The sequence below is a fragment of the Anoplophora glabripennis genome, unplaced genomic scaffold (genome assembly GCF_000390285.2).
Source record: "Anoplophora glabripennis isolate ALB-LARVAE unplaced genomic scaffold, Agla_2.0 scaffold40, whole genome shotgun sequence".
NCBI classification, from domain to species: domain Eukaryota; kingdom Metazoa; phylum Arthropoda; class Insecta; order Coleoptera; family Cerambycidae; genus Anoplophora; species Anoplophora glabripennis.
In genome coordinates, this window is record NW_019416268.1 from 1,207,094 (window position 1) to 1,218,931 (window position 11,838).

At 30.2% G+C, this 11,838-nt stretch overlaps 2 protein-coding genes across 2 annotated transcripts; both read left to right on the plus strand.

Annotated features, from left to right (window-relative positions):
- The first annotated feature begins 1,324 nt into the window (after window positions 1-1,324).
- LOC111693159 (odorant receptor 49b-like) lies at window positions 1,325-5,344 on the plus strand. Its single transcript, XM_023457336.1, has 5 exons — window positions 1,325-2,181; window positions 2,987-3,086; window positions 3,294-3,398; window positions 4,328-4,480; window positions 5,282-5,344. The coding sequence occupies exons 1-5, from the start codon at window positions 1,325-1,327 to the stop codon at window positions 5,330-5,332; spliced, it is 1,266 nt and encodes a 421-aa protein (XP_023313104.1). The 3' UTR covers window positions 5,333-5,344.
- A 3,360-nt stretch (window positions 5,345-8,704) lies between these two features.
- On the plus strand, window positions 8,705-11,736 carry LOC108903224 (odorant receptor 94a-like). The gene is made up of 5 exons (XM_023457338.1): window positions 8,705-9,504; window positions 10,565-10,664; window positions 10,718-10,822; window positions 10,996-11,151; window positions 11,686-11,736. The coding sequence occupies exons 1-5, from the start codon at window positions 8,705-8,707 to the stop codon at window positions 11,734-11,736; spliced, it is 1,212 nt and encodes a 403-aa protein (XP_023313106.1).
- The last annotated feature ends 102 nt before the right edge of the window (window positions 11,737-11,838 follow it).

The window sequence follows — 11,838 nt, forward strand, 5'->3', positions numbered from 1 at the left end:
TATTGAAAGTACAAAATAAAGCCTTTCTTTCTGTCGCCATATTGTGAAGAAAGAAAAAAATCATAATTAAAAATATATACAATATAATTAGGTGATATGAAATGATATCAATAATATGCTAAATTCATCAATTTAGAAAACATTTTTTTTTTATTAAATTTCCAGCATCGTAGGAAATATAAGGTAAACTGGGTGCGCGTAAAAAAATTACCATTATGTACCAGATATTTCACGATAAAGCTTTTTCCGCATTAAAATGTACCGCTCCATGATGGACTCTATACAAACCAACTAAGCAATTCTTAATGACATGAGTACTCTTATGCAGGTTGATTAGGTCCATGTTGGTATTATTTCTGACATGTACAGCGTTGTGATGCGATACAGAAACATTTTGTTTTTAAAAGATACAATTAAACGATTTTAAAGTTCTCTAAATAGAATACCATGCAACACAAATTGTATAACGAAATAATGTGCGCTGCTAAAGAATAATTATATAAGAGTTTTTTGTTAGTACTATTCAAGAATTCTAAGACGGCATTTTAGAACTGCTTTGTAACTGTGTTATAAAAATTCTTTAAGACCTGTGAGAACGTTTATTCAACAACTCTATAAATATTTGCTGCAGACCTTACAGAACAGTTTAAAGAATAAAAAAGTTCTATAGAACGGCGCCCATTTTTATGGTATAAGTGTTGTAAGAACGTTTTGAAATTGTTCTTAGAACAAACATTGCTCTATAAAATTTGCTCTGGAAACGTTCTTACGATTTTTATAGAACATGAAATTGTTAGCTGGGAGAAAACGTCTTCCGAGTTTGTTTGTACTGCATTTTCTATTTTCCAAGCTTAGAATAACAAATACTCCTTGCCGTAAATCTCTTTAGGTTTTGGTGGAAGTAATGTCAAAGATGTAACTTCGGCTTCTGGTAGAATATATTCTGATAAAATGAAAATCAGAAAATTTGTTATTTAACAACAACAACCAAGACTATTTTAAAATATCTCTCCAAGTCTGGTTTTCATTAAAAATCTGCAAGTGTTGAGCAAAACATCGTATATCACACGTAAGAGAGAAATGCCATAAGTATGTGAGACAGTCAAATATCTTACTTGCTTATTTCACTAACTTGAACTTATATAATGTACTATTTTATTTATCACTTAATGATTACCCACATAAAACGCTAGTCACGAGGCGTCATGTCACCCTGACAAGCTACCATTCGTAATGGGTCACATCTGCCAGTTTCCACATACTAACCACACCTCTTCTTCAAACAGTCCATAATAGCAGTAAGGTACGCGTTCATCGGTAGCTGATGATAGAGACTAACATCGGTCGTAAGGAAGTCAAAATTGTAGAGTCGATGCTAGAACAAAATATGCAGCAGAACTACGATTTTTCTAGTTATTTTAGACCCAGCATTATAATGTTGAAACTCTTCGGATTTTGGAGGCCCGACAGAAATATGAAATTCAAGGGAATATACAACTGCTACACGTGCCTCTGCTCCTCAATTTGGGTGGCATTTTTATTATCGCAGATAATCTACATTATTAATAATAGGAATGATGTCCAAGAAATTACAGCTGCTTTATCCGTAACAGTGACATTCACCGTTGACTTGATAGTAATGATGTTCACTTACAAGAACATGAATTGCTTGAAAATACTGATAAAAGAAATGAATAGGCCCCTGTTTCAAGTGAAATGCCAAAAACATTATCATATCGCTAAAAATACCGAAAGGATGTATAAATTAATGTTTAAATCTTGTCTTTACTTGGCAACACTAACTGATGTCTTCGTTATGGTTGTGCCATTGATGGGGAAGGAAAAGATGTCTTCGGTAAAAGGATGGTTCCCGTACGACTATACTAAGCCTTTGTATTTTATTTTATCCTATATTTTCCAAAAATTAGTTTTTATATGGAACACATTCATATCTTTTAATATTGGTATGATAATTTTAGCTTTATTGATTCAAGTTGGGCTGCAGTGTGATTTGCTTTGCTGTACGTTAGATTCTTTGGACGATTTTTATACGGAAGGTAATGTCCTTTATGAAATCAGTTTGGAGGATAAGTTAAAACTGACAAAAGATAGAGAAATATTCTCGAAAGAAATGATAAAAAATTTGGTGATATGCATAAAGCATCATAGGCAAATCCTAAGGTACGTTTTAAATGTTAAGCTAATGATTGTAAAAGTTTTCCTAAAATTCTTATTAAATGAAGTTATAATGATTTTTGAAACCAAGTATCCCCGTGCTAAAAAATTACTCATAGGCAAGCTAGTATTTAATAATTGCTTAAAAAATAAATAATCGTTAATGAAGTGTAAAAAAATATTTCATATTCTTGATTCTAACAACTATTAGCATTAATTATTATTTTGTGAGCTCTTTTTAAAATTAAATTAATGGATATCTAGTTTTAATACTTTAAAATAATAATAAAATCAGTTCAGTTTAATTGATGTTCCAAGTTTTCTTTGACATACATGTAGGAAAACGGTACATTTCAAATAAACGTTTGAAATTTTAATGAGCTTGATTTCACAGATGTCCGTACTAGTTAAAGCGTTGAGTGAGGAAATAATTCTCAGTCAACAATTAAAGTTAATCGTTTATAAATGCAGTTTTATGAAAAAAAGTTCAGTGTTACATGTGAAACGTTGCTGAAATTGGCTTAGAATAAATCTTTAATCGTGGTGATAATGGAAAATAGTTTAATTTAAGGATATTATATACGGGGTGTTTCAATTAAAACCTCCTACTGGAAAATATCGGAATTAAAAAAAATAGCAACGACAAAAATTTTTTATATTAATTTAAGGAAAAATGGGAAACTAAAAAGTAAAATTAAATCCATAAATTTTGCTATCTGTACTTCTTTCATGTTGTCATAAACTCGTTTTAAGCAAGAAAGAAGAGCTTTTACTTAATCATTACCAATTTATTTAATAGAAATTATTTCAGGGTTGTCAAGGATGTAGAGCGAATTAGTGGAACTGGTTTATTTATTCTTTTTGTTGGAGGAGGGCTGATTTTGTGTTCATCCTTATTCCCATTATCTATTGTGAGTAGACAATCACGCAGTTTATTCAGTAAATTCAACGTTTTGAAAAGACAAATGCATTTGTAGCTTCTAGTCCAAACTATGTATAAGTTTATATAAAGATTTATACCTTCACAAATAAAATTTCATTAGAGATTAAAATCTCAGCATTTTTAAATCCTCCTGTTGCATTTAGAAACGAATTGTAATACTTATTTTAACTTTTAGGTTGAGATTGGAAGCATAGAATTCATCATGCTACTTTTTTATTTAATCTGCATGCTGGTCGAACAATTCTGTTATTGTTGGTTCGGCAATGAAATAATCTTCAAGGTAATTCTGGTTAGTTTGCTACACGTTTCTTAAAAATAATAGATAAAGATATATTGATTTGATACATTGACTATGAAAGACTAGAAGCAATAGTTTTTCCACATAACTATGAAACGGTTTGAATTAAAAACTACTTTTGATATACATCTATATACAGAGTACCTACTTTTGAAAAATATTTAATAAATTCAGAGACCGATGGAACAAAAATAAAACGATTTTCTCCTATGAAGATCAAGAAATTGTTTGAAGTGGTTCTTTTACTTAAATGAAAGTTTAATTCCACCTTTTCTAAAAAACAATTAAACACATTAAAATTTGAAACAAATAAGTAAAATATATCGATGTTATTAATTTTTTGTCATCTGCCAGAGGATGCTAGCTGGGATCTTATCTAGTGACATTATATGAAAGAAAATACTGTCAAAACTAATTTAAAACGCAATATCATTCTAAGTTCTGTTGAAAACAGATTTTCGAAACTTCAAAGACTTATTGAATGATGGCCATTTTGTATTTTTTTATTTGACTGCCTTTTTCAGTGTGAGATTTCTTATTGGCAAAACTGGCAAACGGTCGCAAAAAAATAATGAGGCATCACTAGTGATTTTCAAATATTTTCCATACTTGTAATTTTAAATGAAATTGGTAATTTTGAAAAATCAACAAGAAAAACTATAGTAAACAAATGTAACAAGACTAAAACTATGGTTTTGAAACCAAATTAATTGAATAACACATATACTGAGTACTAAATAATAAAATTATTTGGAACGCTAATACCATTTCAAAGTTATAAGAAAATTCGATATAAATTACTCTCTTCAACCAAAGGAGTATGTGGCCGTGCCTCTAGTCGTACATTGTTGGCGTATTTTGAAAACATCCTATATATAAGGGATAGCATTAATTTATATTTTTCATTTTAGAGTTCCTTAATTCTACAATCGGCTTTCAATACACCTTGGATAGGCTGTAACGTCAAGTTCCAGAAAATCCTGTTGGTGTTCATGATGAATACTAAACCGATGAGTATACTCACTGGAGGACTGTTCACAATGTCTGTGCCGGTTTTCGTCTCAGTAAGTGCCTTTAATTGAAAAAATAGTTAAAACAAAATGAATGCCTGGTTGCTAAGTACCTACAGAAATTTTACTTTGAAACTGGGTTTCTGTGCAATGAAGTCAGACTCTAGACAATATAAAATTTTGAAAACAGCATTCTAGAGTACTCTCTTGCTGTCAGCGGGTCAAAGTACTGTACGATACACTGATCTGGTCTACGGCCATGTCCACTTTTTTATGTACAGATACACAAAATATACTCTTGACAGATTGTTTTTAAATCGTGTGTGAAATAAAAAATTACCATAACTGTAGAACGAATAGATTTAGAAATTATATACAATTTGTTACAAATATGAGACTCCTGTTTTTTTGCTAGAAATGCAATGGTGAATGTAAAGCCTACTCGTATTTCTAAACTCTTCAGTGGTGACGACATTCTAAATCTTCCAGTGGTGTTAACTCCCCCTGTTTCCGCCACTGGTTGACGTATTTATTAAGTCTTAACGAATTTTTATTTCTAATTAAATAAATAAATAGGTGAACGATGATTCATCAGGCTGCGTCAAGTGATCTCTTCGCAGAGATATTTCAGTAAATGTATTATATTTATTTTTTTTATTTTAACACCCTGTATTTCAAAACTAAAGGGGTCTACGACATACATTCATATGAAACTTTTTGCTTAAACTAATTTGTTCTATTACCTGGTGAAATTTTCCTATCAAAATTTGGAACATCCATTCAGATTATCCCGTTTAAAACTGTCACTTTGTATTACTTATTATTATTACTCATCCATTTATTTATTTTTTGTAGATACTGCGAACGGCTTACTCTTACTTTACCCTGCTCCAGAATATTCAGTGAAACAGTGTGAAAATCATATCGCTTTAATTTAGATTCGATTTATAATAGCGCACTTTACTATCTGCAAATATTTCACATTCTTCTATATTGCTGTAGTAAATTAACAAGTGCTAAAATAGAGTGACAATGTAATTTTAGTTGTAGTCTTATTGCATTATTTAAATAAATTAGATAGAGAGCATCTATATCATTGTTGATATTCTTTGTTTATTTTCCTTTCTTTTGGGAACACTAAGCATGTACAATACAAAAGTTTACAAAGCTGAAAGAGCTGAAATGATATTTAATTTAGGTATGTCAAATGTAGTACCCATATACTGGGCATTTTTTAAGCCGGAGTTTTCCTTTTAAACCTACAGTAAAAGTCAAAAAGTAAAAACAATTTTAATAATTTTAGTCACATTTCTTTGAAAATTAAATTTCTGTTAAAAATATGTTCCGTGTGTAATGAAACAATTTCGCATAGTGCATATGTATGATTATTTGTTCCATAGTGGAAAAAGAAGTCACCATCTGCAGGACAAAATCGCAAAAGAAAATGTTAGGTATACAATTGTGATGGTAGGATAGCATTTTACTGACAATCTCTGTATTACCTGTAAATTAATCATCTTAATAATCATACGGAAGTTACCGGTATAAGACAAAAAGCTGCAAAACGCGATTGCTTTACTATAATAACGTAATTAATTACTCAAAAGTTATGGAACTTTTATTATTAGTATAAGAACTGAATCATAAAACTTTTCACCAACTATGAATTTGAATTATTTAAGTGATTCATCAACAGTTCAGTAAATACAATGCTTCCAAACAAAAACTTGTATTGAAATTAGAGATTTTCATAAACACAACTTCCTTACGAGTTAATTATTGCAATATACCTATCATGAAATTTCCCTGCATGTGTTTAGACAAGATAGGTAATAACAGTTCCTTCACGATTTTCTTCTGCAGAACTTTGAAGCTATCAAACACTGAGAGAACTTGCTGGGGATCTATAAAAAAATTACAACATAAATCCTCAAATACCTAATAAAATGCAAATCATCATTAATATTAACGAAAGAATGCTTTTCAGAAACTTTTAAATTTTCTAAATAGATGTACCTACACAAATACAAATTCAAGAACAAAATCCAAACTTTTCAGAAACAAGTTTTTACTACTTTTTGTTAATATTTTCAAATAATATTTCAAGAAAACTGCAACTTATATTCCTATATACCTATATATACTGCTCAAAAAAAGATTAGAGATATTTTATTAAATTGAAACTTCTTTGTTGCAATGTTTTTACGATAAGTTTGCAGTGACGTCACAGTATGAAATGGTACAGTGTTTCCAGGTTGCAATTTTCTGGGATATTTAAAAAAATTAATTTTTAATATCGAATCCAATTTATTAAAATTTTAGCCTAGAACTAAGGATTATGAAGAATTTTTAAATAATTTGAGAAACAATCAAAACTGTGCAATGTGATTAGTGCAGTTAATATTTTCTGAAGTTCTTCAAGAAAACAATAGTAGGAATACAAAACAATATACAGGGTGTTTGGGATACCGGGTTTTCGGGCATGCCCTTCTCAACTAAACTAATGACGTCCACGTACCACTTCCGGTTATACCGGAAGTCGCCATCAATTTGCTTATTTTAAAAGGAACACCCTATATATTATTGCAATTTTGGATTCTACGTGTTATTTTAGGTGGACTTTTATGAAGTTTCCCTATTTCTAAAATTAACCGTTTTCGAGATATTTAAGTTTTTTCAAAAAAATGGAGAGAAACAGTGACTAGCTTCAAACCATGTGTATTTTATAGTAAGAAAGATAAAGCAACAATATTTATAGAGAGGATAGCTAGACCCCTAAGCATTCCATCCATACTTTCAAAGTGGCTTAATTGCATACAGGATGCTAGAAATTTAATGCCGAGTTTAGTTAACACAATTTTATTCTCTTTCGAACGGTATCAGGGTTCACTATACCTATCTCTTCTAGTTTTTAAGTTATCTACTATTTTTTGTGGAATCACCTAAAATCATGTAACTTCTTGCGAGGATAACTGGAATTTTTAGTAAAAATTGAAAACAAACTTTACCTTATATACTTTTAGGAATATGTCTAAATAGGTATTTAAAATGTCCCTAGACTTTTTGGAGCGGTATATTCAATATAGTTAAGAATTTAAAACTTCAGTAATATAGAAAAATATAATTTTATGCTTTTTAATATTAACTGAGTGTAATTGATAATCCATATGTTGCCTGTCATAGTCGATTAATATGAGTTTTCTTTAAATAATAAAAATGTGTACGAATGACATTCAATTCTCTGTATAGGACGGATTCTATTATTTGTACGCGTTTACAATATTAAACAATTTTCTGTAATAGATCGTAACCGCTTCTAATTAACGGTTGATTGAAAGCGTTGATAAACATAAGAGCTTTGAATTCAAATTAGATGCATATCTGGTTGCATATAATAGAATCTTTTTATCCTTTTCTCATTTTAAAATTTTCACTTAATAGAACCTGTTAATTGTTACATACTTTTTGCCAGATAAAAATTAATCTTTGGGTAATTCATATCGTCAACGATTTGATTTATTTGTTATATCTTCAAATAACTAATATTCACGTAATGTCCGAAGAAATTTATTTGCGCCATACCTACTTTTAGTATCTCCTTTGCCTATTGGATATCTTGTGAAAAATTTTATTAAAAAACCCTAAAATAATTAGATTTTATATTTAAGTTTTTAACATGCTTTGAAGTTCAAAATAATCCATAAAATATTATCAAATGATAATGAAAACTTCTAAATGGCTGCTGAGTCATATACTTAGGAAAATTAATCCATGTTAGCTACAAATATTAAAGAAAGAAGTGATATATCTAACTATGGAATAGACAAAAACAATTCAAATTTGAACTGTCAATCCTTAAAAAAGAAATGTTAACTTAATTGAAGTGGGTGGACATGTATTTGATTTGTTTTTCTTTTCACTGTATTTTTGATTAGGTAAAATTTGTTTAATAAAAAGAAATGTTGAGTGATTCTTTTGGCGCAAGGGGCAAAATACCCAATAAACAGAAAAAGAGAGCTAATATTATTCGTAGTTAAAAAAAAAAGTCTTTCTGACACATTAATATGTAATAGATTTAAAATTAAAAATTAAATTACAAATTTTTACATGAAAGATGTTATTAACGCTTAGGACATCCTTTACAATGCAACAGTGCTGTCAACGACACATGTTAGATTAGGCTTTCCTCCACGTAATTATTACAGACATCCAATGTAACCATTAACTAATCAATCATTACAGACAACTAAACTGCGTCAGTTTTATACGTTGCAAGACATGAAAAAGAACAAAACTTTCGACTATTCTCAACTTATGGCCCATATCTTCAAAATATATAAGATATTAGGATTTTGGAGACCAGACCCAGACATGAAACACAAGAATTTATACCACTGCTACACCGCCTTCTGGTTAAGTTTGTCAATCACATTTATGTCGTCACAAGTAATTTATATGTACAACAACAGGAAGAGCCTGAAAGAAGTTTTAGCTGCTCTGTACATAACATTAACATTTGTCTCGATTTTAGCAAGACAGTTAACTACCTATAAGGCCATGAATGAATTAAAGGAAATAATAAAGCAGTTGAACAGGCCTCTGTTTCAAGTTAAATGCCAGAAGCACTACGAGATCGCCGAGGAAACAAATCGGAACCAGAGATTACTGTATAACATATGCCTATTCCTAGGCGTCAGTACCGATATCTTCGCAGCTCTTTTTCCGCTGTTCTCGAAAGAAAAAGTAATCCTAGCAAAAGCTTGGTTCCCATACGACTGGACCAAACCTTTCAACTATTTTATGACATATATTTTCCAGAACGCCGTATTAATTTGGCATACTTTTGTGTGCTACTCTATTGATATATTTACATTCATCTTACTCGTACAAATTGGCATACAATGCGATATACTCTGCTACACTCTGAACCATTTGGATGATTTTTACTTTAAAGATGGGATACTGCATGAAATTAGTCTGAGAGATAAATTAGAGCTAAGAAAGGATATGGAGAAATTCTCTAAAGCTATGGTTAAGAATTTAGTTGTGTGTGTACAGCATCATAGAGAGATTATAAAGTAAGAATTTTTTATTGTTTTCCGCTTAAAATGTACTGCATTCTTTTTATCTTAATGGTGTTGAGTTAAACCAAATAAACTCATTTTCTTTGAAAACAAAAGAGTAAGCTTGCAAGATATTTAAATATGTTTTTTAGAACACAAGATTCTTGTGCGACTAGCATTGATTATGTACAGTATTATAGCTAGTAACTAATAATTTATAATTAGAAAACATATCTGATATATTGACCATTAAATAATAAATTTAATTTTTTTCTGAATGTTTTGTGTTTTATATATTATTTTGTTCCAACTTTTATTAGTTCCATTTAGAATGAGATCACTCGAAAAGGCAATGCTCAAAATGCAGAAATACTTAGGGTCTATCTACAAGTGTATAGGTATATGAAGAACATTTTTAACAATGTTTTGAATTGTAAAATATGAGTTTATTGGAAATAATGTATATAGGTTTGTAATATATAAAGAGCGTTATACAAGGCAATGATACATGAGCTTATACGTCTACTGAATACTGGCTAGATTTGCATCTTGCGTGACGATCTTCGGCTTATGTTCAGACTTTGCTTGATTAGTACTGCTATCTTAGCTATTGTTCAGTGTGGTTACTTATCGTCTTAGTTCGAATTTAGATGTATTTGGAAAACTTTTTATTCCCCAAAATTCGAAATTGAGGCGGTTTTTCTGGACGTTTTGCGCAATTACTTTTGCCGAGGCTTCTCTCGCATAAGGCTCAGATGGCTTCGTAACTCAGAATCTAAAGTTGAGTGAAAATCAAAATTCATTTGAGACTTTATATTTGAAATATTATATTATAAAATTTTATGAATCATTAAGCATTCTTGAAATATCAATTTTTATTTAAATATCCATTTATCGAAAACAATGCGTTTTTCAACCTTGGTTTGTATAAACCTTTTTGCTTATATTTATTTATATAGCGAATGTCTCGTTAAATGACTTGTATTTTCTCGTGAGCCACCCTGTATATATAAAAGTGGTAATTTCTTTCTTTTAACCAACGGCGCATCCACCAAATAATTAAAATTTGTTTCAGGCTCGCCAAAGACATACAACGAATTAAAGAAATTGGTATATTTGTTCTTTTTGCAAGTGGAGCTTTGGTGTTATGTACCTGTTTGTTTCAACTGTCTATGGTAAGCATCTGCACTTAATAAATTCATTGTTTATTTTTACTTTTTCATTTTAGGTTCAGTTTGGTTCAGTAGAATCCATGATGTTGCTGTTCTTTTCAATTTGCATGCTTACTGAGCAATTCTTGTACTGCTGGTTTGGCAGTGACGTAATATACAAAGTAATTCATACTTTTCTATACATTAATTTAGCATTCTCTACAAATAATCCACAAAATAAACAATAATTCACAATAATAATTTTTTTTCTTAAACTATTTGATATTATTTATTTGTTTTGCTTTAGAAACTATTTATTATTTTTTTTTTTTTGATTCAAGATTTCCTCTTTTAGGGTTCCTTAATTTTACAGGCAGCTTACAATACGCCCTGGACAGATTGCAACAGCAAATTTCGGAAAATTCTATTGCAACTTACGACACAAGCGTGTTGTCCACTTAATATTCTAGCAGGGGGATTGTTTATAATGTCTGTGCCTGTTTTCATATCGGTTAGTAAAGGAGCTGATAAATTTATTAAATACCATGTAATTTTAACATCGATACTCAAATTTAGTGATTACAAAGAATATTACTCTCCAATATGTATTTATTTATTCATTAAACAGAGCCACAAAAAAATGGACTGGACCATATCAGTATTAAATATATTCCATTGTATAGTCCCGGGTCATTTCGTATTTTGACCATAGCATATACTTAGATACTTCTCTAGAAAGCGGTTTTCGAGATTTTAAACTGACTTGAGTAGTCAGTTATTGGAAAAACATTGGAATTCATGACCCTATTGCACCATAACCACGAAACTCTAAGGACTTCTGTAGACCCATGATCTGGAGCATACAGATTTGTATTAATGAAATCATTAATTGCAATGTTTTTCCAATTGCTGCTCCAGTCGATTTGAAATCTCGAAAATCGCTTTGATAGGAATATTCTTGATGTTAGGGTCAATCAATACACAACTGTCCAGCTCATTTTTTTTATAGGACTGTGCTATTAAATCATTTATTATATATTTTTAGGTGCTACAGACATCTTACTCATATTTAACGCTACTTCATTCAATTCAGTAGAAATAATAACCCGCTGAAAATAAACCGAATTGATAATATTACACAACACAACAAGATTTAATTTAGTTGAAAATGGCACATGTTAAAAATTACAAGTATTCT

Bases quoted from the DNA above. Each gene is read 5' to 3' on its own strand.
- LOC108903224 (XM_023457338.1), top strand. From the start codon at position 8,705: ATGAAAAAGAACAAAACTTTCGACTATTCTCAACTTATGGCCCATATC. The intron at 10,665-10,717 runs GTAAGCATCTGC...TTTTCATTTTAG, and splicing joins GTTTGTTTCAACTGTCTATG to GTTCAGTTTGGTTCAGTAGA. The intron at 10,823-10,995 runs GTAATTCATACT...TTCCTCTTTTAG, and splicing joins GCAGTGACGTAATATACAAA to GGTTCCTTAATTTTACAGGC.
- LOC111693159 (XM_023457336.1), top strand. From the start codon at position 1,325: ATGATAGAGACTAACATCGGTCGTAAGGAAGTCAAAATTGTAGAGTCG. The intron at 2,182-2,986 runs GTACGTTTTAAA...AAATTATTTCAG, and splicing joins CATCATAGGCAAATCCTAAG to GGTTGTCAAGGATGTAGAGC. The intron at 3,087-3,293 runs GTGAGTAGACAA...TTTAACTTTTAG, and splicing joins CCTTATTCCCATTATCTATT to GTTGAGATTGGAAGCATAGA.